This window comes from Oratosquilla oratoria, chromosome 17 (genome assembly GCF_046742065.1).
Source record: "Oratosquilla oratoria isolate Oo_2021 chromosome 17, ASM4674206v1, whole genome shotgun sequence".
Taxonomy (NCBI): domain Eukaryota; kingdom Metazoa; phylum Arthropoda; class Malacostraca; order Stomatopoda; family Squillidae; genus Oratosquilla; species Oratosquilla oratoria.
The window spans coordinates 18,409,100-18,436,694 of record NC_134793.1 but is presented as its reverse complement, the minus strand read 5'-3'; the positions used below and the strand labels follow the sequence as shown (position 1 = coordinate 18,436,694).

General features: G+C 41.1%; 1 protein-coding gene across 6 annotated transcripts in view; it reads right to left on the bottom strand.

The window, feature by feature from the left end:
- Nucleotides 1-27,595, bottom strand: part of LOC143034460 (protein-lysine N-methyltransferase SMYD4-like) — a 185,140-nt gene that overhangs the window by 90,734 nt on the left and 66,811 nt on the right. For 4 of the 6 annotated variants that reach the window (XM_076200540.1, XM_076200538.1, XM_076200539.1 and 1 more), the window contains exon 2: nt 22,649-22,754. The exons of the other annotated variants lie outside the window; for them this stretch is intronic. In XM_076200540.1, coding sequence (XP_076056655.1) covers nt 22,649-22,653 — 5 coding nt within the window. In that variant the 5' untranslated portion in view covers nt 22,654-22,754. The remainder of the gene's footprint in view (nt 1-22,648; nt 22,755-27,595) is intronic. 6 annotated transcript variants of the gene reach the window in all.

Sequence of the window (27,595 nt, the reverse complement as noted above, 5' to 3'; positions counted from 1 at the left end):
AATCATTTGCACAACGCTGTGCGTCAACATATGTATATTTTTTCATATGCAAACTCTTGTCACCATCCATTACTGCTATATTTTACTTCCGAAATCCAAACACAGATGAAGGTTAATTACTGCATACGTTACATTATGTTTGATCTATTCAAATTGTGTTTATCTAAAGTGTCGTAAAAATAAACAAACAAATAAATAAATAAATAATATGTAAATAAAATATCCGGGTGGACTAGAAGGGCAGCGCCTAGAGAATATAATTCTAAAATCGTGGCTGTTCGAATCCCGCTAGGGGGTCAACGCGAGACGGCAGCAATTAAAGGTATTACAAGGTATTAAATACCAAGCTTCGACGACGGATGCCATGCCTAGCCACCTCGCAGAGCGGATAAAACTTTCTATTAAAATGATGATGATGAAAATAATAAGAAGAAGAACGTATTCACATCTGAATATTCTTGAAGCTAATTTTTCCACACACCCGATGTCCCATGGCTGTAATATCCAAATATGGTCCTTGTTACTCCTAAGCATAAGGTTGATAATCAACACAAGTATTCTTTTCAAGGCAATTATTTTTCTACTACCTGACGATTTTCTACAGAAGAGAAAAATAAACTGGTTTAAAAGTGTAATAATTCGATTAAGTCCATTTCTTTTTTTACCCAATCACTAAATATACAACAAACTTGCTATTGCAAGGTTGTTGCGGTGTGTATGTGTGTGAGAGAGAGTGGGTGTGTGCAGTCTGGTAGAATGCATACGTGACCACCGCTTCCCACAGCCGCGTAGATGCCAAGACTTGAAGGGGCGAGTCGCTGCTGTCTCGCAGGTTGACGGGAGCTTCCATGCCACAAGGGCACAACTCCACCTCTCGGGCGCCTACGTCATAACGTCTTTTTGTACTTCCCCTATCTGTCCCCGTCTTGGGGTACAGACTAAACTTAATGCAGACAATATTCTAGGGGCGTTTTGATGGCATCCCTACGGACCACAGTTACTTGACATTCTATTTATCATTGGAGACTAAATATCCAATGTAAGTAAAAATGGTGGTCACTTGTACAACTCATTCTGCTGCCTTAGATCTAGGAATATTTTCCTTTACCACTTCTGTGACGCCAACTCTTAGATCCGATCATGTCCTCAAAGACAGAAGCGCCGGTTATTGTTAATGAAATGCTATTGCTCTCTCACGTGTACACGTACACACAAACACACACACATACAAGCATACACACGTATAGAAACACACATACACATACACAAACACATACAAATATATTGTCAGTCACCACCCCTCTTCCTCTTCCTTCTCTTTCTCTTCCTCCTCCTTCTCTTTCTCTTCCTCCTCCTTCTCTTTCTCTTCCTCCTCCTCCTCTTTCTCTTCCTCCTTCTCTTTCTCTTCCTCCTCCTCCTCTCCTACCTCTTCCTCTTCCTGCAGGTCGACTGCCCTTTAGGTGCGCCTTGGCCATCGCCGCCCTGTCACGTCACCCGGAGGTGTTGTCCGCACTGCGTGTTGGGCGTTGCCGCGTAGCGTGACGCCACGTGATACGTCACGCCACGTAGCACACATCGTGACGCTCCTTGCACGTGACGTCAGGTACGCCAGGTCACGTTTATGGGATTCGCACGACACGTGACGTGGGCAGGTAAGAACATATGAACGGAGGAGATTGCAAGAGACCATAAGGCCTACACTAGGCAGTTCCATGTCCCTTAACACCTGTCATCCTTATCCATACATCTAATATTTTCTTAAAACAACCAATATTTTCAGCGCTCGTTAGATGGTCACTAAAGGGGCCCATACACGTTCAAAAAAGCGTCAAAATTTGAGTGTGTGTATGACGTTTTGATGCCAAAAAAAAAATCTGAAGCAAAATTTTGATTGATCAAATCCGTTTGATATTCTTTGACGAGTCGTCAAATTTTTGATGTGTGTGTGGGCTCCTGTCAAAATTTTGATCAAACTGTTTAGTTCGCAGGTGACTGACAAGGAGACAGGATCGCCATGTCTGCGAAGGAGGCCGAAAAGAAATTTTTGATTGAAGTTTTAGGAGTATATCGGACCTTGCCAGCCTTGTGGAGATTTAAATCGGATGATTATAGCAATCGTGCTAAGAAAGCAGAGGCCTATGACATTCTACTGCAGAAATATCGTGAGCATTTTACTTCCGCCACATTAGAAGATCTGAAGAAGAAAAGAAATAATCTGCGAACAAATTTTCGCAATGAACTTCGAAAAATGGACAAAAGTGCCAAATCAGGTGCCGGAACTGAAGACCTGTACGAGTCACGGGCGTGGTTCATGGAGGCTATGTTACGGAAGTCCTCTGGTTCGTTAGCACGTCGTTCTTGGAGGAGGTTGACGTGTCCGTAGGTTTCCCGTTTTAAAAACCAGTCTTTTGACCATTTCCGACGTTTACCAGGAGGTTTATCAGAGTCCAATGCGAACACTAGTGCTATGGCCACTGATGCATCCATGTCGAAGATTTTGACTATACTGAATTTTGATGGGAAAAACGCCTAAACGTGTGTGGGCACATTATGCATCAAAATTTTGTATCAAAGTTACACGTCAAAATTTTGATGCAAAATTTTGACGCTTTTTTTGAACGTGTATGGGCCCCTTAAGTCTATTCCATTCGTTAACCACATTGTTGGTAAACCAGTTCTTGTCTATTTCCTTCTTAAATCTAAAATTTTCCAGTTTAAACTCATTACTACGAGTCTTGCCCTGTTGTCTTAATATGATGACCTTGTCTGCACCACCCTTGTTAAAGCCCTTGACCCATCCATGAATAGTTCCTAACTAGCATTTCCTCTATGAAAGTCATTACACAAATACTAACAAATCACGTCACAGGACATCCATTTTTGGTCCGTTACACTCCCCACGTCACGCTGCACTATAACAGACACGTTACGTCACACGATCTACACCACGTGACGCGGTGTGCTCTGGGTCGTATCACAGCACGCGTGATAAGTGTAAATGGAAGCACCAGATAATACGGGCGTGATGTCACGCTCTCTCACGTGCTACGTAGAGAAGTGGAGCGTTCCACCTGTGTGATGTGGTTCAATGTGGAGTACAGCTACGAGTCATACAGGGTGGAACAAATGTTACTAAACATTACTATTTATCTATATCTTAAAAAAATAATAATAATAATAATAATTAATCTATTCTTCATTCCAGACGAAATTTACCTTACCCAACCATGATCAATTAAATTATTTTTATTCCAACAACATTTCTTCGTAATTTACTGAATAATTATGTTTGGATAACTTTTGGGCCACTCTGTACAGTGCAATTGCTGTGCTGGAACATAACGCAGCAAAAGACGAAGCACTCCATTGTTACCAAAATTATTTATGAAATTATATTATATATATATATATATATATATATATATATATATATATATATATTATATATATATATATATGTAAGCGGAATAGGAAACACAGGAGTCTTAGTCTTGAGTTTATTCCTGACTAGTTTCACAGGTATGCTTTTTCAAGACTAAGACTCCTGTGTTTCCTATTCCGCTTACATCAACCTGTCAGAATGTCTCCACATATATATATATATATATATATATATATATATATATGTATATATACATATATATATACTCTTCTCCCTCACAGCAACCTGTTTTTTCCTACACTCGTTGTTTTACAATAAAACAAAATTTTCCATAAACAAAATCTTACGAAGTACACGAATTTAATCTTTGTCTAGATAAACGTATAAAATGTTCATGCTATGTCGCAGTCGCACGCGCGCGCGCGTGTACCTAACTGTAGTATACAGTAAAGGAGCAACGCTCGTAGTGTCCCGTCTCCTACCTTCCAATTTATCATAACTACCCTCCAATTCACGTACAGTTCCAACTTCATCTCTATCCTACATCTGTGTGTGTGTGCGCGCGCGCGCTGGACCTAGGTTGCACAAGACTGACGAAGTCGTGGCGCACCTCGGCCAGCCCGGCGCCGGTAACCTGAGGTCCCGGGGTCGCGCCCGGACGCCCATGGCTGACCCCCGCCGGCTCAAAGGCTTTGGGAGGAGAGGGGGGAGGGGGGCGACTGGGAGGGGGAGGGGGGAGTTGCATGGGTGGGAGCGGTTACAAGTTGTGGGTGAAAGGCGGAGTGGCTCTGGGGAGGTTGTAGGTCGAGTATAGGTTGCAAGACAAGTTGATGTTTACACACACACACACACACACACGTTGAATGCGTTTGTGTGTATGTGCGTGCGTGTGTGTGTGTGTGTGTGTGTGTGTGTGCGTGTGTGGTTCACCATTATCTTGGATCATGTGTTGGACTCGTGATCAAGAGATACCCTGCCAGATGAGAGCTCGTATATAACCTGATCTATGAGTAATGCTGGGACCTTACTGTTTGTGTGTGTGTGTGTGTGTGTGTGTGTGTGTGTGTGTGTGTGTGTGTGTGTGTGTGTGTGACGTAATAGGAATGGTCTCTCACTCGCTTCATCGTAGGTCATATCTTCAGCTGAATGAAATCGCCTGTAGGCAGCCACAAATACGTAAAAATACCACCAGGAAGGAAAGTGACCAACAATTTACATTCTCATTAATTCATTTTCAATTATAACAAGTTTTGGAGAGTAAATTCTGTGATTGTCGATCGCCCTTTCGGTGCACTGGCCAGCGCAAAGTGTCGTGGATGAGGTGTAGACTACAAGCGGACCCATCCAGGTCCCACTTCACACAATAACATTCAAAACTTTTCAAACTTCCATGCGAATAGCATAGTGATGAGAGACGGAAAATCGTGTTTTCATGTATTTTTTTCACATTTTCTTTGTACTCATGACCAAGCTTAATCTAACTCAGCCTAACCTCATGTGGCGATCTAGGTTACGAGAAGACGGTCACATATGTGGAGATATGTGGAGAACTCGCGGATGTGGAGACGTGAGGGCTTCTCGGAGATGTGACATGCGTTATGTAAAGGGCTTCATGTGGTGATCAGTGAAGGTCACTTGCACGTCCAGAGGGAACGTGCAAGGACATTCGTGGAGGTCCAGCGTATGTGTAGAGAGAGAGAGAGAGAGAGAGAGAGAGAGAGAGATAGAGAGAGAGAGAGAGAGAGAGAGAGAGAGAGAGAGAGAGAGAGAGATAAAGTGTGTGCGACGTGTGATTCACCATTGTCTTGGATCACGTGTTGGACACGTGATCGACTGCTATTTCCCTCGCGGAAGAGAGCTCACAGCTCATATATGACCGTGTATGTCCAGAGTATGTGAAGGAACTCTGTTTTGGTGTGGAAGCGTATGAATATGGAGTTATGGGTTGATTAAGGTGTGTGTGTGTGTGTGTGTGTGTGTGTGTGTGTGTGTGTGTGTGTGTGTGTGTGTGTGTGTGTGTGTGTGTGTGTGCGTGTGTGTGTGTTACTGGCTATACCCCAGACAGGATGTGCATGGTCATCCCCGTCTGGGGCGTGGTGGATAAGGAGAAAGAGGAAAAGGACGAAGAGGAGGGAGAGGGGGAGGACGAGGAGGAAGAGGCGAAAGGGGAGAACGAGGAGGAGGACGAGGAGGAAGGCGAGGATGAAGAGGGGGAGAGGAGGAGGAGGACGAAGACGAGGAGGAGAAGGACGAGGATGAGGAAGAACACAAAGGAAGAACAAACACCAGCAGGCCTACTGGCCTTAACGAGGCTGTTTGTGTTTACTAAGCTCCAGTTAAGAAAACAGGGCAACTAGGCGATAGAAGATGAACTAACACTACTGCTACCAGAGGAGGACGAAGGTGAGGACGTCGAGGAGTAGAAGGATGAGGAGGACGAGAAAAAGGAGGAAGGAAGACGAAAGCCACCTGTCCTTGAACCCTCTTTCCTTGCACCACCTGTCCACGATCCACGTCTTCTTCATGGTCCCCCATCCCCGCCTTCATCAGACCACGGTGATGCTGCCGTGACGCCTTCTAAAGACACACACACACACACACGCACACACACACACACTGCTGCAAACTTGCGAGATGTGATATCTCCTCCCTCCCCCATCCCCTCTCACTCCACTGCAGCTGGTGCCTATTCCTCTACCATCTGCGAACCATCTGTCCCTCCCAGCTCGGGCCGTGGGGAAGCTGCTGTGTATTCTAACAAATACAAGACAGTTAAGTATTTTATTCTGGCTAATGATAGACGATTTAATTCAGTTTGTGAAAATTTACCCGTCCTCTGCCCAGCAAAAGGTTCAGAAATATTTTGTATTACATTAACAAACGTTACCTGCCTTCAATCCAGATCCCAAAATAATAATAATAACAACACTAACCCAACACCGCAACAGCAAAAATATATATAAATCGGTATTTAGTTGTACACACCTACGCGATATAGTATTAGAAAATTAAATATAAATTTTGCAAATTAAAATACATGAATGTAGTATGCGATTTTCTTGGCTAAAAGAAATAATAAAAACCTTGCTACAAGCATATCTACTAACGAACGAAGCCGCTAGGACGCCATGTTGGCGTCTGTCCAGTCCAGTCACTGTCAGACGATGGCTTTCACGTTGTGGACCGGGTATTCTCTAACTCCAGGTGTCGTTAATAAGCGCTGTTAAAAAGACAATAGGGCTTCCTTGGACTTTATGAGGGAACATGGGGTTCTGCCGTCGTCTGTTAATTGCCCGAGATACAATAAGAATAAGGCAGTCAGCTTCCGTGACGACGACGACGACGACGACGACGACGACCTGGATGAACTTTAGAATTCTAGCTATATCAAATAATTCTATTTAAAAATACTCTGGTCTAGTTTACCTTCATTCCTATTTTGAGATTATAATCTAGTGAAAATTAACAACGCTGATGCACGCAATTTAATATAGTAGACCGACGACAACTAAAATGTAGGTTAAAATACCTTCAGATACGGTTGACGTTTGTGAAATACCATCAAATGTATATTTCATTTTAGTTTTCATAATAAATTTTTATTTCAAATATATATATATTACATTATGTATTCACAACTTGACATCATAGTTGTTACGCATATTTGGAATTAATAAATAATTCATTATAAAATTGTCGGTACAGTTCCGTTAAAATTGACATCAAAATTATAATTTAAAAATAATAAATAAATAAAATTACTTATCTGATGCTTTTTAGCATATCCCTTTTCAAAAATACCGCTACAAAACAAATATAATTACAATGTAATTTTGTTAAAACAAATTGTCTACATGATATGGGGCCATTTCACAATAATTATATCACGAATTATTGGGAAATGCTTGAATAGTGTATCACTCCGCTAGTGTACACTGTACTCGTGGAAAATATATATATATATATATATATCATATTATATATATATGTACACAATATGGTGATTATATTCTTGTCAACTTCATAATCAATACGAATTTTAGCTTCTGTTAAACTGTAGTTGAAAAAGCATAGCAAAATTTTTGTAATTTTCATTTCAAATGGGAGACTAACGATGGGAACCCATACACTACTGGTTCTGCAAGAAGGACGTCGCAATGAATGTGGTGGTGATGGTGGTATGGACCATATAACTACAATACCACCAACACAATTATAACAACTCGTAAAAGTTATCTTACTTAGGCAACGCAACCCAAACCTATTATGGGACGCTGTTCAGAAACATTCAAACTGGAGCAACGTCGAATTAATTTGGAACAAATCAAATTTGAGCTTTTAGTAATCGCGACAGGAACACAAGTAACTTCTCCAACTGTTGGAGATGGACAGGATGTCCTCACCCCCTCCCTCCCCAGTCCCTTCCACCATTTCCACTCTATTAACTCAACTTTAATCAACCCTGTACAGTGTGGCAACAGCTAACAATCCTTTTACACACAAAAACACATTTTATACGCACATACATTCATAAAATCACTTGGCAACAACTTTCAATCATTTTACACACATTTTTATACGTACATACACACATTCCAACAACACTGACAAGAACCGCAAGCGACTTTTGTGTCAAGTTTTATTTTTTACTCTATTTTCCTTAAACTATATCCTTTATTTAAAACAATTTACCTGTAACAGTCCGCTGGCCCCGCATGGCGTTCTGTGACACCCCAACGAAGCTGTCACGAGATCAGTGAATTATATAAAAAAGGCAGACATTTTCTTCACTACTATACTATAATACTAGTTCTATAATTCCAGTTCCCTAATTTTATCGAGTTATACTTTCTTTTATTATCTACAAGTTTTCCTCCATCAAAACTAAATAAATAAATAAACACACAAATATTTAAGGTCTACACAAGGAAAACGAGTATTATAGTGAAGGAAATATTGTATAAACACACATTTTTTCACGTGCATAGAGATGGGACCTGCGAGTGACGTAATGTCGTTCTGTCTGAAAGCGACATGACGTCATGTCAAATTCGACATTTTTAACAAATGTGAATTCTGCGTTTTAGTTCAAAAAGCCTATATCCGTTACATTTTACCTCCTCAGTTACTTTTTCCTCTAAATCTAACGTTCACAATTCCCTTCCACATTTTGCACAAGATGTATTAGTAATAAATAATTGTTATTTATGAGGATTTTCAAAGGAATGTTATGTATATACTTCGTCAAATGGGGCGATTGGAGCCGTCATCCAGCATGTTACGGGCAACAAGGGCATATCTATTCAGAATTCCATACACTTTCAATAGCTTCCCAGAAGATACCACACACTGTGGTATTTATAAGTGGAAGCAAATGTCCACTACGGTACTTGCAGACTTCTGAATCATGAGTTCCCAAGGAAAAATTCAACGTGCATCAATAATAATAATAATAATAATAATAATAAAATTATAATAATAAAATATATTCAACCATGAAGAGGAATCGAAGGTGGAGGGGGAGAGTCAATGAGGCATCGAAGAGAGGAGGAGGAGGAGGAGGAGGAGGAGGAGGAGGAGCTCAGCCGAGTCCACGGTAGCACTTGTATTTTCTCTTCCACCCAAACGCCAGGCGATTCTATTCATCTGGAGGTAGATGACCATTTGGTCCTTCCACCCCCTCCCCTTCCTTCTTCCCCCCCACCCTCTTCTCACTTCCCCCTCCATTTAATTTCAAAAGCAAAATCTGTAAAGGGTGTCACAGGGTGGTAACCTTCCCCCCTCTGGTCGATGGGAAGAGAGGAAGGAGGAGAGAGGAGGGAGGAGGATGTAGAGAGGAGGATGAACAGGGGAGGGGAAGGTGGAGAAGGTATGGGGAGGAGGAAGGAGGGAGGGATAAAGGTAGACGGGGAGAAGGTCCTATCCGACATCATGAAAACCTCGCCCGGTAATCGCCACAAGACGAGGAGAGATCATAGAGAGACGGGGTACCCCCGAGCATAACCACCATCTCCCCTGAAATAACCAAATTGACCCGTCGATGCTAACCAACGTCAGGGAGAGAATGAAGATTTTTTTCCTCAATCGTCGTCGTCTTGGTGTCGACTTTCTTGGTTGTCATAGCAACGTCAAGGAGACGACTTGCTGTCTGGAAACCAGGAGCACAAGCAACGCCCTCTGTCCACTGACCGACGGTACTAAATTCAGGACTAACGATTTCTGCTAAGTGGACTTAATCGGGCCAGGAAACAAGGAGGACATTGTCTTGTCCAGCTTGCGCGCGCAAATACTGAGCTAGTTATTTGATTCTATGCAATTCAACTGAATTCTAGATTGTCATTCCTTTGACTCATCGTCTGTTCCTTCTTGAAATCAACTATTGGATACACTTGCATCTGACCCAAAATCTCTCAAAATGATGCAAATCTATCTCTGCTGTTGTATCAATACAATTTTGTTGACAAAACGTCACTTGGCAGGGAACTACTGCATTAAGAAATGTATTAATAAAATAAACACGAAATATGCATTTGCAGAGATTTGTGAACTTTGAGGCCATTTGTTAAAGGTTGTCTCTGTCGATGTAACTTGTTGGCAGAGGCAACACTGAACGATATCTACTGGATCGCGGTAGAAAGTTGTCACTTTTTTCAAAGAAAGTTCGGTCAAATACTTTAGTCGTCCAACATCGTGTGTGGAATGTTTTGGAACGACAGTGCGATCGCCGACTGTCATCAGATAAAACAAACAATAATTCCAATTAAATAATTTCATTCCATAATGATTCGTCCCTTATCCTAAGAAAACGGTATAAATTAAATCAATAATATGAACCACTCTGGTAATGTTTATAGACAAGAAAGACGTCTTACAAGAAGATATACAATTTGGACAAATGAGAGTAGAAAGAATAACAAACTTTAAGTATATTGGAACAGTTTCAACATAACAAAAATGAAAGACATGAAAATCAAGGAAAGACTTGCAGTAGCTTCGAGAAGTATGCATGTCACAAAGACAGTACAGATTTGCAAAAAAAAAAAAAAAAAAAATGTCGAGAGTCCACAACATGGTTATAAAAACAGTTGTTTTGTAAGGATAAGAGGCATGGACACTAACAGATTAAACTAAAAGATAAACAGAATTTTTCGAAAATGCAACGTAAAGACAACAGGCCCGGTGTACGACAAAGAAGAGGGAACCTGGAGACGACAAAACCAAGGAATAAGAAAACTAACACAAGCAAAAAACATTTCAAAAGGAAATCTAGATCAGGAGACTGCGATGGGCAGGCCACTGCGCAAATATGGAAATTGAAAGAAAAACAAAATTTATATTAGACGGAAAGATAAGAGGAAGGAGAGCAGTGAGTCACCATAGCATGAAGTTACTGGGGCCAGACGTCAGTGGCGAGGCAGAATGGAGTCGCCCATGGGTCATGCGGCTTCAATAACACCGGAGTAATATCCACTTTATTGAGGGGGTTAAGTGAGGTGGATATTTGTTAAAGTTCTTGAACCACTCAGGAAATTTTCGTTCAAATAGAAGCAGCGCATTTATCATCAAGAATTCGATATATTTATCTTCACAATATATATATATATATATATATATATATATATATATATATATATATATATATTATACATCAAGTAATCATTAATAAAATATATGTGTGCACAATAAAATTCTTTAGATGTCTCGAGATTATAGTTTGAGACTTTTCCCGCCATATGTCAGCGTCGCCATAAGAATCATTCGATACCCCATGAAAAGTTGATCTCATTATGTCTGTCCATTATCATTACTCAAGAAAATGTGTGCGCTACACGAGATGACACGCTTACTTACAATGACTCATCCACCTGATTATGCCAGCTATACGTCAACTAATGACACGTCTTACATCAATTGCTAATGTCGCCTTCAGCCAGTGATGAAAGATTGGATACGGCCAAGTCCATTTTGAAGGCAAAGGAGCCTCACGCTGGGATGTGAGTTTTAATTTCCTATGATAAAGTCCTTTGTGAGAACGTCAGGAAATTAAAAGTTCGAATATCGCCTGAGTCTTTTTTTGCCATCAAAGTTCAAGGACTGGTGGTTCAACCTCAGATTATTTGAACATTCCGAAGTGAGAGTTGAATAAAAAAGTGGAAACCGTTCGTAAATCAACCCTGGCTATTTTTCCCATTTACCACGAAGTATTTTTCCCATTTACCACGAAGCAATCATTTTGAAACATTGGGAAAACCCATCATCAAAAGAAATATGACAATTACAAATCAACCGCTCAGCATTGTTCTTTAATTTCATTCGAGAAAGATTTACTGGAGTAAAATTGTCGGTGTAAGCGTTGCCAAAATTTATACATAACCTTAATAAAAATGAAAAAATAAACTAATAAAAACTAAGAATAATAAACCATCTACCCAGCAACACTTACGTAGACAAACTTCATTGGATCAAAACAAATATAATACTGCAGACCATCCTCAGCCGCAGGTAGCCTCCCTCTCCCAGCCGGCACAGACAGCCCCAGCCAGTCCGGCCCGGGCCTGGTCGCGCCGGAGGCCATTTACGGAACCTGTATCCGGTAGTGCATGATTTGTATTCAGGAGAATCCTTTCTGAGCAGTGCAAGCGGACCAACATCGCTTTTAATACGAAATTAATTGGTCTCGGTCGACGAGCTTATCATGTCAAGTGGCAGAAGGAACGCCTTCTATATTTACTCAGTACGAACTGAAATTTCTCCCAGTGGGTCCCTTTCCTCTCGGCTTTGATTGGCGCCATGTTTTTCCCTCCGCAATATTTTGACATGGTTTTCCCTTCATTCAACGTGCCACGATATATTTTTGATTATCGTATCAAAGAAAGGATAGCTTAAGTCAAGTTGAGTTAGTACAACAGTTCACAGGTCGGGAAAAGGACCTGTTAGGGGGGGGGGGAAATCTTGCTCTTTACTTCGCGTCACTCTTGTAAACGAAAGTCATCCATGGCGCACCATTGGCTTCCGTGCAAGAAGGTATTATGAGCAAGTCTGGTCTTACACCTAGTACATACCTAGAAAGTATGCGCACAAACAACGTTTACCAACAATTTGTAAACAGTCTGCAAACAGTTTACTAAAATTATTTGGTGATCAAAGCTTACTGGTATGGACTTCCAAACAGTTTACAAGAATTAATTTGTAATCAACTTTGACTGGTGTGGACGAGGCATTCCCAACCGCCTTTTCCGTTTGAATAGAATTTCCCTTCCTGCTACTTCCCGCTTTCTCTTCTCCAAAATTCGCTTTCATTTATAAAGTTTCATCCACACCAGTAAATTCTATTCGTAAACAATGGTTGCAATCTATTTACAAGTAATTCAAAAGTGAATATATAAATAATAGATAAACAAATAAAAACAGCATTCTTGTGATCGACTACGTATTTGATGTGTTCAATGACTACCGGTCCGCTAAATTCCAGAAAATAAATAATCGTTGACGATTCAAATCTTACATTCTAATCATGTTCTACTACTTGTAATTTTGATCCGTTAACAAGAACACAGAGCGTTTTATCATGACCATATTATTAATGGTGATAGTGTTATATATTTACCAAATTCACCGATAGAATTCAAACCATTTAACTAACATGATCACCAGTACTTTGATATGATATAGCACACTAGCGAGGTAAATTATTAATCCACATCAAATACTGAAGTTTCAGAAAAAAGTATTGAATGATACAAATTGCTCCTCTTCCAGCGAAGATTTGGCGAGCGCTGATCGAATTTATAGACCAATCTGGAAGACATTTTTCGTTGTCAATGAGCTGCCATTCATAAGGAATTTCACCGGATCCTGTGTTCTGGCACAGACTTCGTCTTCGTAGATTTTTTTTTTAGTCATCCACTAATTCATTTATTTGTTTATTGGCAGCCATTTATTTTGCGTTGGGATCATTGTTGCTCAGTATATCTTACAATCACCGAAAGAAATTAAAAATAATATGAATATTCTAAGCCATGTTCTCCTGACAGCACTCGAACAAGGTCAATATTCCTCAGATCGACTAGGGTCTCGATTTTCAAATCCGCTAAATCGCCTCTTTGTCGGATAACGTATTGTCTCTCAAGGTTCCCCTCTTTGTGGAGGATAGCCTCTACTCCCGGGAGATTATGATCGTCTAGTGGACACTTGTAGGCTACAACCCAGAAGCAAGTGTTTCGAATCCCGGAAGAATCAACGCAAGACTACATAAATGCATATTTCAATATCCCGAGCTCTAAGGAGGCTGCCATGCCTAGCTACCACGCTTTGCGGCTAACCGCATATTTGGAAAGAGGAATAATACATACACACACACATGTATAGTGATACCTATGTGTGTGTGTGCGTTTGTATCCGTGTTTACATCCGGGAAATCCCTTGTCCGGTTCTATATTCCCGGATGTGCACCCGGTGTGGGCGGGACCGATTCGCCCAAGTCTGGGCAGACACGGGCGTGGCGTGACCCCACGCCCACTCCATGTTATGGGTCGTATGTCACGTTAATAATAAACACAATCAGCCCTCACTCAGGAGCAATCTGTGTGAGCTGGTGTAAGTGCACGTGTGTGTGTGTGTGTGTGTGTGTGCGCGCGTGTGATTTACCATGGTCTTGGATCACGTGTTGCGCTCGTGATCGACAGTTATTAACCTCCCTGATGAGAGCTCATAGCTTGTATGGCCAATCTATGGGTAAATCATTGACCTTACACGCACACACACACCCGCCTACGAGTTGGAGTAACGACTCGCAGAGCAGCGATACTGAAATTATTTCAGCCCTGGACGGGATTCGAACCCGGACCGCCGTAGTGGCAGGCGAGACTTCTACAAACCGCGCCACCGAGTCGTGTGTGTGATCGTGAATACACGTGCAGAACTTCACGGTTTAATAATTTACTAGACCACAATGCACAGACCGATGGGGGGGATGGGGGGATGGAAGGGGCTTGGCACACGCCCCACCCTAGGGAGCGGCAATGTGACCTACCCCCCGCCCAGACAAGTGTGGATCAAGACCATTTACTCCTATGCCGCAGAGGCCATCTATCCCTGGTGGTGACAACACTCAGTTTTTTTTTCGTTGTTTGTCATTCAAGCCACGTGTGTTCCCCTTTCGGAGATGACGATCCCCGGCTTCATGCATGGGTAAATGGCTGTCACTGCCTCTCATTCCCGTCACGGTTGTAAACAACCCTTCAGCTATGCCACGCCCCCCACTGATATGATTAAAATCGTCTGGCGGCAGCTAGAATAGATGTACAAGCCCAGGATGGCAGTGAAAATGTTCATTACTTAACCCAACCCCGCCTCACCGCCTTTATTGTGGCGACGGCGAAAGAAGGAAGGTAAGAAGGATGAAATGGCGAAGAGGAGAAGTGTGTGGGGGGGGAGAGGAAGGGGGAGACGGGGGGAAGATTCACCCCCCACCCCCACCAGCGAGATCATCTCCGTGGGCGTCAAATTAAGGCAAAGGTAATCTTTGCAGCACCTCCTCCTCCTCTCGAATTGTACGTCCTCCTACTTCTCCTCTTCCTCTTGCCCATCTTCCTCCTCCTTCCACTAGAATGCTGAATGTCATGCTTAATGACCGAATCACATCTTTCAAGTCAATGGAGTATTATATTGCTGAAGCCAAGGTCGACACCTATGCCCTGGGTGTTGGGAATGCCAGGGCAGAGCTTGGAAGGCGAGTTACAAGATTTAAACCGAATTACTACTCCGCCACTTCTGATATATTTCCAATGTTTCGAGCCGATTTGAACGATAACATAATTCATGGCCGTTACCAAAGGCCCAAAACGACAAATTAACAAATCAAGTACGAGAGGAAAGGATAATAACAAAAAAAAAAAACTTGCTACGAGACCCTGTCAAAATATGAAAAAACCTGTACATAACTATTCCTAAAACGCGCGTTCTAAGTGGTCTAACACACACACACACAACATACAAACACACAATTTTAACATTCTGGTGGATGATCTAGCCAGGAGTCGGGAACAGTACACCCCCAAAGCGCGGTCTGAAAACACGGATCCAAAATAGTAAAATAAACAAACACGATAACATCCCACATACCCAAGACTTCTCCGTCAACTATTTATTAATGACTTTCCCCACCTCCCCCTCCCTTCCACCCTCCCCCGTCTCGTCACGAAGTTAGCTCTTGCATCCTTCACACCTCCCCCCCTCCCACTCCCCTTCCGTTTCCTCCACACCGGCCTTGGCCATGGTGTCGCCCTCCCGTCACGTCGTGTGAACCCACCTCATTCTATGATCTGTGAATACCATGGCCCCAAGGAGGAGATTTGTGCTTGATGGCAGCTTTTTGTTCCCTCGCAGGTTGGCTGAGAGTCGCTTACTTGTTGGCTGGTCCTATGATCTTGCTTGTTTGTGGCAGTATTTATGTGACGGCCCTCGTGACACGCCACCTCCAGGTTGCCAGATGGCTTCGGAGGTTGCATGCCTGCAGGTGTGTGTTTGTGTGTGCGCGCGCGCGCTTCTTTTTTTCTACCTAATTACATATTATGATTTATCTTGTCTACATTTTTTTTCATTCTCGCAACATTCCAGGTCCCGGCTGTAGTCATGCTGGACTCGCTTATGCTTTGAGCATTGTCAACGCGTGAGCGACATGTTGGAGAATGTATGACAATATAAGAGCCACTTGAACACACCCCGGAACTTTTTATCTATGTATCTATGTTTTAATTACTTCCTTATCGAGACACACTTGTTCTTTTAATTCTGACTAACACCACGCGAGTTTAGTTTATTTTAGGTTGGGTTAAGTAAGGTCTAAGAAAAGGAATAAACATCGCCGAATATTAGCTGCAATTTTAAAAATCCCGCCAAGCCTTAAGCGATACTAATCGAAAATGGCGTATTACTGATACACCGACGGCGACATAGTCGTCTCAAATGACTACATGATTCCCTAATGAGTTGGCGGTCAGACGCAGAGGTAGATAATTATCCATCTTGAGAGGCACCACCCTCCTAGACGTTTACAACCCTCCATGAAGATTAACTGAGCATGCAAGTAACTAACCAATGAGATATAAACAACTGCAACAAGCAAGAAAGGCACCCACCCACACGCCATCCTCCCTCAATCACCGACCTACCTACATCCCCCCCCCACCTCATCGGAATCCTCCCTCCCTCCTTCCCTTCCCCACCCATCGCCCCTCCCACGACATGGAGGCAGAACAGGTGTGGAGAACTTACTGCATACTAATGCCCAACAAGATCCTAAATGTACACACACACAGACACAGACACAGACACAGACACACACACACACACACACACACACACACAGCTGATGTAGCACCACTTATAACGCCCTATTTTTTCTGAAATGTCAAAATCCTACAAACGTTCAAGAAGATCAGAGTCGTCCCAACTCCTTTCATCTCATAACGGAAAAGCAAGGGTCTCGCATTGAGTCACGGGTTCGAGTCCTGCACTTGTCTCCCCGATTCCCAGCAGTGACTATTACCGATCCCAACACGGGTGCAGGGCGAAAGTGACGGTTCCTGACGTAGCAACTTAGCTCCATCCGTTTCTTTACCTCCTGGACTCAACTTCAACACTGAATAAAATCGTCATGCATCCTCTAACCACCGCTAGTTTTCGGTTCGTGGCCCCCTTGTGAAACTCCCCTAGGGGCTCCAGGGACCCCAGCCTGACAACCAGTCTTCTGCAAACTCTCCACGCACTCCCAGCGGTCCAATGGAATCCGAATCCTCGGTAAGGTGTTCCCTTATACTCTGTACATAATCCGCCGTCCTACCTATGCTCCCTCCGTGGCCCCCTCAGCGACATGACGTCAGCTGCAGCGGCGCGACGCCAGGCCATTTTGATCCTTCCGCTACTCGCCCCTAAGGGATGATTCGGCTCGATAACCTGGCGCCTCCTTGACCATGGCATTGAGTTTTTCCCCTAATTATATTTGTTTATCTATTCGTTCGTTTCTCTATTCCTGTATTTATCTATGTATGCATCTATGCACTTATTCATTGATTACTTATTCAGACCCTATTCGAATCCTATGACAACTTATCCTTTCCCTTCTCTCTCATTCCCTTTCCTTCCTAAAGATCACCTCCGCCTCCCCCACCCCCTCTACGTCTACGGAATCCACGCCCAGAATCCACATGCTCCTCCCACGCAGGCTATAGCCTTCTCGATTAGTAAACATCCTTTCCCCTGGCACATCCCGTCAGTCATCACATTCTAACCCATCCCATCCCAAAGAGCTTGGTGAAGTGTGAAAGACTTAAAAAGTTGAATTTTATCATAATCTTTAAACAATAAAAAAAAAAAATCTAAGAACATTTTACGATAATGGTGACCATACCACCTTTCCATACATGAAGATGTCAGTCAACTTTTTTTTTTTAAGAATAAAATTTTCTTTTCACTGTCTAAATCTTAGCAATTGGTAGCCTTGGCAATCTCTTTCTTGGCAGTATGCAACGATCGACAGAATTCACTAGCTACCCCTTTCATTCGGTAGAAAAAGCCTTTGGTATATGTATTATACTTGGATTATTATTCACCCTTTCTTAGTTTCCTCTATCGTCGAAGTTGCAAAAGAAAAATAACAATGAACCAACAATATATCGGTATCTAGAAGCCATAACCACTACCAGCCCATTTCTCTCACACAGTCACAGTGTGATCATTCCTTTGTATTTTTAAGAATGATGTACAGATTTCATCTTGAATCACATTTTGACATATTTAAGTTATTTTCCTTCGTTGTCACTCAAATGCTGAGCTTTTATTTAGAAAAATAACAAGAACAACAAGAACATGAAAAAGAATAAAAAAAAATCCGCTAGCCAACAGAAATTCGCGCGGTCCAGCCCACGTTCCACGTTGCCATTTCAACCTTTATTACAACCCCTTCTCTTTCCGATACGTCTGGGACATTTTACATACACCCTTGATCATCCTCTTCCAATATAATTTAAAACTGGAGTACAGTGAACATGAAAAAATAATAACAATAATTACTGGAAAATCAATCTATTCTAAGCAAGTGGCAAGCGTGTGCGTTCATTGAACAAAAGCTATCGACTGAATGTAGACATTGATTCGTGGAACTTATACTCCATCTCGTAGAAATGAATTCGTCGTGTACGCATGCGTACGTGTGTGTACGTGTGCACACGTACATGGGTGCTTTACACAACATTTTTAAAAATCTTTTTCAGATATACATGTAGAATCTGCAAACCCCTTTCTTTGTATATTTCATTTCTCTCGCCAAAACCCGCCTCTTTAGGTACATCGGTTCGGTCTTCAGGAAGTGCGCATATTTATGTTCTGCTGTTGAAAAGACTTCCCTTCATAGCCGCTCTTGCATATATTCAGTTTGCTTACGTTATATTTATTGCATGTACCGTCAGAAGATTTTATTCAACGCTAGACGCCTCCAGATGGTGGTGGTCCTAGGAGAAGGGCTTCGTAGAGGATCATCTCCTTTCCGTCTGATGATAAAGTAAAGATCCCTTCATCACAGTGAGATTCTGTGAACGTTGGAGTCCAAGTTTCTTAACGTTTGGTTATTCTTTATAAAAAAAAAAACGCACTTTTTCAAACGCGATTCTATTCTGCTTTCCAGTATATAAATAAAAAGAAAAATTCTGTTGAACCCTTTAAGGCGGCAGAATATGTGAAACGCTGATGGAATTTCGGTAACTGATTTTTATTTTATAAAAACAATAAATATATTAAACTGGAAATTACGACGACAATGTAATACAACGGATACACATACATAGACTGTGTGTGTGTGTGTGTGTGTGTGTGTGTGTGTGTGTGTGTGTGTGTGTGTGTGTGTGTGTGTGTGTGTGTGTGTGTGTGTGTGTGTGGCTGTGTGCACAATTCGTTTGAAACAAAAATGTGCACTTGATCCTCTCCCACGCCCATCCAAAGACAGACGAGGTGCTAATTGAAGGGGACATCAGTGGTTGTCGGGTGAGTCACCAAATGAAAAAGGGGAAATTGAATTAGACGCCGAAGACAACGGAGTTCCTTCTCTTTCTCTATCTATCTACCTCTCTCTCTCTCTTTTATATATATGTGGACTGACAATGCAAGGACCATACTGTTTATGGCGATTTCAAACGTAATTGAATTAAGAAAACATGTATTTAATCAAGAGACACGTGTTCTTACGTTAAGCACAGTTATTCCAATGTAGAAGTGAAGTGGAGGAGTGGTGTGGTGGAGTGGAGTGGACTACAGAACAAAGGAAGGGAAGGAATAAATGTCTGGGTGGAATTGAAAACTGTACGAGAAATTAAATATTTAGTGACGAACGCATAGAGAAAGTTGCGAGTGATTTGGACCCATGGACGAGATAGGGTGCCTCAGAATATATAAAAATGAAACAAGATATATATCTTTAGTGTTTGAGAAATATGATAATAGCTATAAGATATACGGATGGTGTGTATGTGTGTGTATATGCACGCAATTCGTTTGAAACAAAAAAGTGCATTTAATCCTCTCCCACGCCCATCCAGGTTCACACGATGAGGTGTGCCTGCCGAGCGGGGAAAGGGGAGGGGAGAAGATATACGTGAATGAATGTATGACGAAAATGAAGGGACGTTCTACCCATATGCATCATTGAGAGTGGATGAGATGGTGGGGTCGCCTTACGGTGAACCTGAATGAAAGCTGTGCCATGCTGCACTGCTTTTGACCCAGATGGAAGGAGTGAAGAAATGGTTTTCGCTGATGAGGATACATGCATTAATTCGGCTACCCTCTTCATAAGGGTGGGAAAGGGCATCTATATGCATTTTTGTTGTAAGACATTTTTTTTCAAGAGATCCCCTACCCAGCAACAGGTTTTGTCACCTCGAACTCTCTGACGCAAAGCCTGTCCTCGTTTTGATGTCAAGGACGTCCCTTTGTCGAAAGAGAAGACAAGAGGTCTTATCTGGAGCTTAGTGAGCTACTTTGGTTCTCAAAACCGAACAGTCTTGTATCAAAACACTTTCTACCAACAGAATCTGAACAAATTAATTATCCTAAAGGCTCCAAGTATAAATCTAACCAGGAGGTAGGTAGAAATAACATTGTCAACAGCCCAGTCAATGAGGTGAACAAGTTTCCGGCCTGGGCAACTTAATACGATATAATTTGAATTTCCATGATTCAACTGTATAAGCACCAAAGCGATATGACGTCATGTCTATCCGTTAACTGATGTTTCTTTTATTTGCGTGTCTATGTGTTTCTTTTAAACTTCTTTTTTAATTTTGACATGATTCACCATTGCATTGGGAATCTAAAATAGAATAAAAATATTCAATATTCGTATCGAAAACGCCTATTGAAAATATAACAAAACATAAGAAAAAAGTACTCGCATTCTGAATTTACAAAGGAATATAAATAAAATAAATAAATACATCTAGTTAAATAATAAACAAACAGGTAAATAGTAAATAATAATGAATTGACAGATAAATAATAATAAATGAAAATCAAGCAAATAATAAACAAGAAAACAAATAATAACAAACAAATAAATTTTGTATATTTCTCAAATTTTCGCTCAAAACGTTGTCGGCAGTTTCCGAATCTTATGAGATTATCCCAGCAGAGGGCACAATTTAAGTTCACAAATGTATTTATCTATTCTATTCATTTGTATAACTGAAACCTACCCCATCACATGACCAGGCATCCAAATATAAACATGAAAATGAATACAAGTATGTGTTGGCATACATGCACTACTGCACAGACATGTCCAGTATATTATGAAATTACATTTACATTCGTTTCATGACATATGCACTTAACCATTTAAAATTTATATACTGTTTGTGTGTGTGTGTGTGTGTGTGTGTGTGTGTGTGTGTGTGTGTGTGTGTGTGTGTGTGTGTGTGTGTGTGTGTGTGTGTGTGTGTGTACTTTGTACACGTGTCTGACAAATAGAATTAGGAGAACATCTTTCTTTACGAGATCCTTGTGCCAAAAATTCGAGCCTACCACCTATGCCTACGGTATTCGGACAGCCGGCATGGCTGTCACAGATTAGAGCCAATCGTACCGAAGCCACTGTTCTGATGAGGCGGGACGAAACCGACCGCACAAACGCGGCGCGGTGGAGGAAAAGTACACACGACAATGGGGCGCGTGAAGTCGTCTTAGTAGCTTCACTTATGCGGAGCTGTTGACCACAAACATGACCCAGTATATTCCATATACAATCTAAATTCCATATACAATCTAAATATACAAACTGTATGTACTTAATTATAATGAAATATAACACAATTCTGGCAAATTATGGGTCATATTTTGGTATCCGCAAGAGTACAAAGAATATATATATAAAAGTTGATGAAATTCTCGTATACCTTATGCAGGAGGGGTACAGATTCATTGTACCTTGGGGGGGTGACAAAGTTCAATAATAAATAATAACAATAACGGTCTTGTCTTCTTGGTAAATGAAGTTTAATAATTAAGATGGTTATTTTCATTCTCATGGTGTGGGATGGTTAGCATCGTATAGGCATTAATCTTTTTTTTTTTTTAGCAGATGGGCTTACAGTGATCTACATTTGGAGTGGGGTAAGTTATTGGGAAAAGGGCTGGGTGCTAATGGGTATAAAACATCTTGAAAGAAAAAACAGTAGATAAAAAGTTCTGTTTATATTTTACAGGGGTATTTTTGAGGGGGGCAGGGGAGAAGAGACTTATTTTACAGGGGTAAATATTTTTTTTAGGGGGGGGGCAGGGACTATAATTAATATCTCCAACTGTTGGCAGGGACGTAAAGTGGGAAATGATCCACAGAAAACGAGATTATAAGGATTGTCTCAAAAGAGAAAAAACGCTCGAAGAACATGCGACGGTAAATAATCACAAACTCGTCATCGATCACGGAGCGGTTGTGATTAATCACGAAACAGATGTCCGAAAAAATAACATTTGTCCTGAATAAAAGTTGTCACAATGCGAAAATAGCATACCGAGAAATATAAATACAAGGGGTTAATAGAAAAAAAAAAGAACGAAGATGGTAACGGTGCAGGAGGACATTTAAAATAGGTGGGACCGTTAATCTTGTGGGAGACGACGACGACATCCATGACGCGGGAAGCGCCACCATCTGCAAAGGAAAATATAACTCCCAGAGGCGGGAAGATTAGAAGCTGAAGGAGACGAAGAACTCACGCCATCCTGCTGACTCTTCTGGGCTAAGGAAGCGGGCTGCCAGGAAGAGCTAAAGACCAGTTCAGATCTGTCAGAAGGGCGAGAGGTGTGTCAACTGTTCCCGTACCTGTTCAAGAAGAAAAAAAAAAGTGTTACACATATGAAACTATTTAATGACGAAATTTACTTTCTTAATAATGTTGTTGCATCCAGAATAAAGGATAATTAACTAGTGGTAATAAATCAAATGACCAGAAGATATAGTCATCATAATAAAAGAATTCATATATACCATATAGAGCAGACGCTTTTAACAATAATGTTGAGACTCGTTCCAATAATGTTACAAAATTATTCGTTACAAATGAATATTTCAACTAATATAAAAATCATATAATAACTACATTAATAATACTAATAACGCTAATATAAAATATCAGTAACATATATATGATACTAACATTAATAATGTTTAAGTTACAGTATTATGATCATAAAACTATTATTCATCTTGTTTTTTATTTTTTTTTTTTACTTCATTTGTACGTGTACTTCGTTTTAGTACTCTATTTCTTTCTCCTCTGCTGTTCTCTCTTTTTTCACATTTCTGATCTTTTGATTTTCTCCTAACCCTCCACTCTCTCCTCCTCCTCCTCTTCTTCTTCTTCTTCCTTCTCCTCCTTTACCATAATTTCTTTCATTTTCTTCATTTCATTATTTCTCTTTCTCATCATCTTCCTCTCTTATTCGTTCTCTTCCTCTCAATATTTCAGTATAACTAGTTCGTTAATTAGACAGTTAAACCAAACTAAACCACTAATCCCTAGTTACTCATCCAGAACCTCTTGCGTGACGCCCCTTCGGACCAGAGGTACGCACAATAATTTCATGAGAGACGGCTATTCCCAACTCCACCTGTCCCCAAGGATAGAAACGCTGGTTAATGAGGACGCTATGCAATCCCCACCACTGTGGTGTTGAACACGTGGTGTGCGACAACTGTGACAAGACTTCTTGGGCCTCAGCCAAGTAGACCTGGGTAACTACACAGACTGAGGCCACAGAGAGGCGGTTCGAATCCCGCTAGAGATACAACGCGTGACGGAAGGAAGTAGTACAATACAATAATAATAATAATGGTAATAATAAAATAATAATAATAATAATTATAATAGTAATAATAATGATAATAAAAATAAATAAAATAAGAATAATAAAAAATAGTAATAAATAAAAAAGATGATAATAATAATAAAAATAATGACAATAATAACAATAAAAAATAAACAAAAATTCCCCACAACCACCTCTTCCTCCTCCCCCTCCTCCACCGCCACCGTTCCCCAGGTGGCTCCCCGGAATCAAAGGAGATAGTGCGGGTGTAGGTGGACCTGATCCACTTTTGTCGCGCTGCGGTCACCAAAAAACATCCACTCCTCTTCCTCCCCTCCACTCTCTTCTACCCCTCTTCCCCTCACACACTTCCACCCCCGCGAGCAGCTGGGGTTACTGCCCTACCAGCTGCTCATTCTTTTGTTCAACCAGCTGCCTTGATGGTACGAATGCTGCTGTTCCCGAGAGAGGGAGATAGCGAGAGAGAGAGAGAGAGAGAGAGAGAGAGAGAGAGAGAGAGAGAGAGAGAGAGAGAGAGAGAGAGAGAGAGAGAGCTTGTGTGTGTGTGTGTGTGTGTGTGTGTGTGTGTGTGTGTGTGTGTGTGTGTGTGTGTGTGTGTGTGTGTGTGTGTCCGTGTGTGAAATGTGAACAGCTCAGCCCGTAGACAGTCTGCCGCAACCGCCTCTCGTGCGGCGAGACTGTGGCAGAAGACGTGGATGGAAACGAAGAGGAGGAAGAGGAGGAGGAGGAGGAGGAGGAGATGGGGAACTGACTGTAACTACGATAATAAATTATTAAAGTAAAAAAAATCTTAGTATGCAGAGAGAGATAGAGATAGAAGGAGAGAGTGATAGAGAGAGGGACAGAAAGCGAAAGGGATAGAAAGAGAAAGAGGGTGAGTGAGAGGGTGAGAGAGAGGTAGAAAGAGTGATAGAGAGATGAACGAAGAAAAGAAAGAATGGGAGAGAAAGAGGGAAAGAGAGAGGGAGAGAGAAAGAAAAAGGGAGAAAAAAGGAGATAAAGAGAAAGAGAGAGTGAGAGAGAGAAGGAGAGAAAGAGAGGGTGTGAGAGAGAGAGGGGGAGAGCAAATATAGAGAATAGACTCCACTTTTCAGAAAATATAGAAAAATATACTGAAGTTAATATATTAACTATAGTTTCTCAAGGTTACATAAATTCCCCTACCCACTTACGAAATCCAATAAAAACAAATAAATAAATGAATAATAAACACATGAATAAACAAATAAATTAATATTCAAACAAATAATAAATACGTGAATAAATAATTAATCAATAAATGAAAAAAAACAAAATAAAAAACTTGTATTACATGAATCAAATCAGCACTGAAGCGCACACTCAAACGCACGCGCACATTCAAACGCACACGAACACACACACACAAATAAGGTCAGACGAAGTCAATGGCCTATTGCAAACGAGGTTTTCGACCTTCAGACCTTCCTCCTCCTACCTTTCTTCCTCCCTTCCTCCTCTTCCATCTTCCTTCTACTGTTCCTCTCTTTTTTGCTCCTCTAAATAGCTTGAACTTTTTGAAAAAAAAAGATACATCATGTTTACCTTGTGAGATTTAAATTCGTCAAAAAGTAAGAAATATGTTTATAAGAATATATATACCCTCACGCGGGATTCTCTTGATATCAAAATAAATTTAAAAAAATCACAGGTGTTAAAAATGAGGGACTAGGAGAGAGAGAGAGAGAGAGAGAGAGAGAGAGAGAGAGAGAGAGAGAGAGAGAGAGAGAGAGAGAGAGAGAGAGAGAGAGAGAGAGAGAGAGAGAGAGAGAGAGAGTATAGAGGAGAGTGAATGGGGGAGAAAGAGAGTGAATTGAGGAGAGAGAGAAAACTACCGAGAAAGAATGAATGGAGGAGAGAGAGAGTGGAAAAAGGAGAGAGAAAGAGAGAGTGAACGGATGAGAGAGAGAGCGAGAGAGAGAGCGAGAGAACAAGAGAGAGCGAGAGAAAAAGAGAGAGAGCGACCACACAGTACACAAGGTATCTCCTGACCTTTCCAATGACCTCTATCACGGGGACTCCGTTGACCTTGACCTTTAACTCTCGTGCCGACGGACGTAAAGGTGCCTTAGGGAACGCTGTGCCTTTGTAAAGGTCAGGCTAGCATTCCTTTGCGCTAAGGATTACAAAATGGCTCCTCCGAACCTTCCTACATATTTCAAAGAGCTGTAAAACTTCACAAACAAATACAAAAATTGTCCTCGTTTATTACGGCAAATAAAAATTCACTTATATAAAAATTTCCTACATACTTCAAAAAGCTACAATACTTCAAAAACAATTCGTTCTTATTCCTAAAAGCAAAAATTATGAAACATTGATAAAAAAAAATGCTTAAATACATCTATACAAAAAATATAACCAATAAATAAATAATTCATTACTCAAAGCAAAATGTATTGACGGATAAATATGAATACAAATACAAACGATGCAAAATACATAAATACAAAATAAACATAATACTTATCAAAACAAATGCATACACAAGAAAAAATAAAATAAATAAATTGCTCGGGGGGCGCGTTCAAGAAAAAATAAAAACGAAAAAGAAGAGGAGTAAGACGAGGAGGAAGACGAAGAGGAGGAGGAGGAGGAGGAGGAGGAGGAGGAGGAGGAGGAGGAGCAGGCTTCTCCATAGTCCCTTGGTGATTCATCAAAAAAAATTCTCAGATCTTCTAGATCATAAATAGGCTTGGTTCAATACTAAGGTTTTAGAATTACCCGAGACATACTAAAAACGTGAAATTCAATATTTTACAAAAATAAATAAATAAATAGATAAATAAATAAAAAATAAAGAAGTAACTAAACGGGGCGGAGTGAATGGACTAAAAAATTTTTTTTTTTCCCTCTACCATAAAAATCATGGTTCTCCCCATTAATTGTATTACAGAATCAGGAGATATCCTGTCACCAATAACCAGCGCTTCTATCCTTGGGGACAATATATTGTACCGAAGAGCTGGGGTCAAATAGATGACGAAGAAGAGATTTTATGGAATGTAAAAATTATTTATCTATTTTTAAGATTAGTTTCTTTACATAAAAGAAAATCGCATGACTCTGGTCCGTAGAGACGTGACTAAAGCCCCTAAAATATCGACTACATAAAACATGCAATCAATATCCTACATGAACCTTTATATGGAGGACTTTAAGATTTTTATAAGCACTTATATTACCTCACAAAGTAACGGACTACGAAAGAACGCGTTCCAATACTTTAAAGATCAGTTTTACGGCGTTCGTGTTTGGGGTGTGCATCTTGCTCAAGTACTGGACTGCAGCCTCAGTTTAGTAAAAGATCAAGAGAAGAAGAATGACAAAGAAAATAAATAAAAATATGTTAAAGAGAAACAATACTGAGGAGAAAGAATAGGGCGTGGAGGGGGGAATGCGGGGAGAAAGGAAAGACGGGATATTTGTAACAAGATAAAAGGAGGAGGAGGAGGAGGAGGAGGAGGAGGAGGAGGAGGAGGAGGAGGACGAGGAAGAGGAGGAGGAGGAGGAAGGGGAGGAGTGGCCCCCTGGTCCAGAATCGATTCCCTGATTCTGGTGGGCGACGATAGTGCTAACAAGTGCCGACAACGAAGAGGCACCAAGCCACGTACTTATGGACTGCTGTTCGCCATTCTACCGCTCACCACTTCAAACGTTGAATAAAATCGTTAGGCATCCACTAACCACTAAAACAACTGGCCCCTCTCCCCAAGTATCTTGGATTCTACATCGAAAGATGCTAAACTAGACAGATCTAAGAGACCTCGGAATTATTCACGAGGCCTTAGACTAGAAAAGAACGTGAGCTTCTTA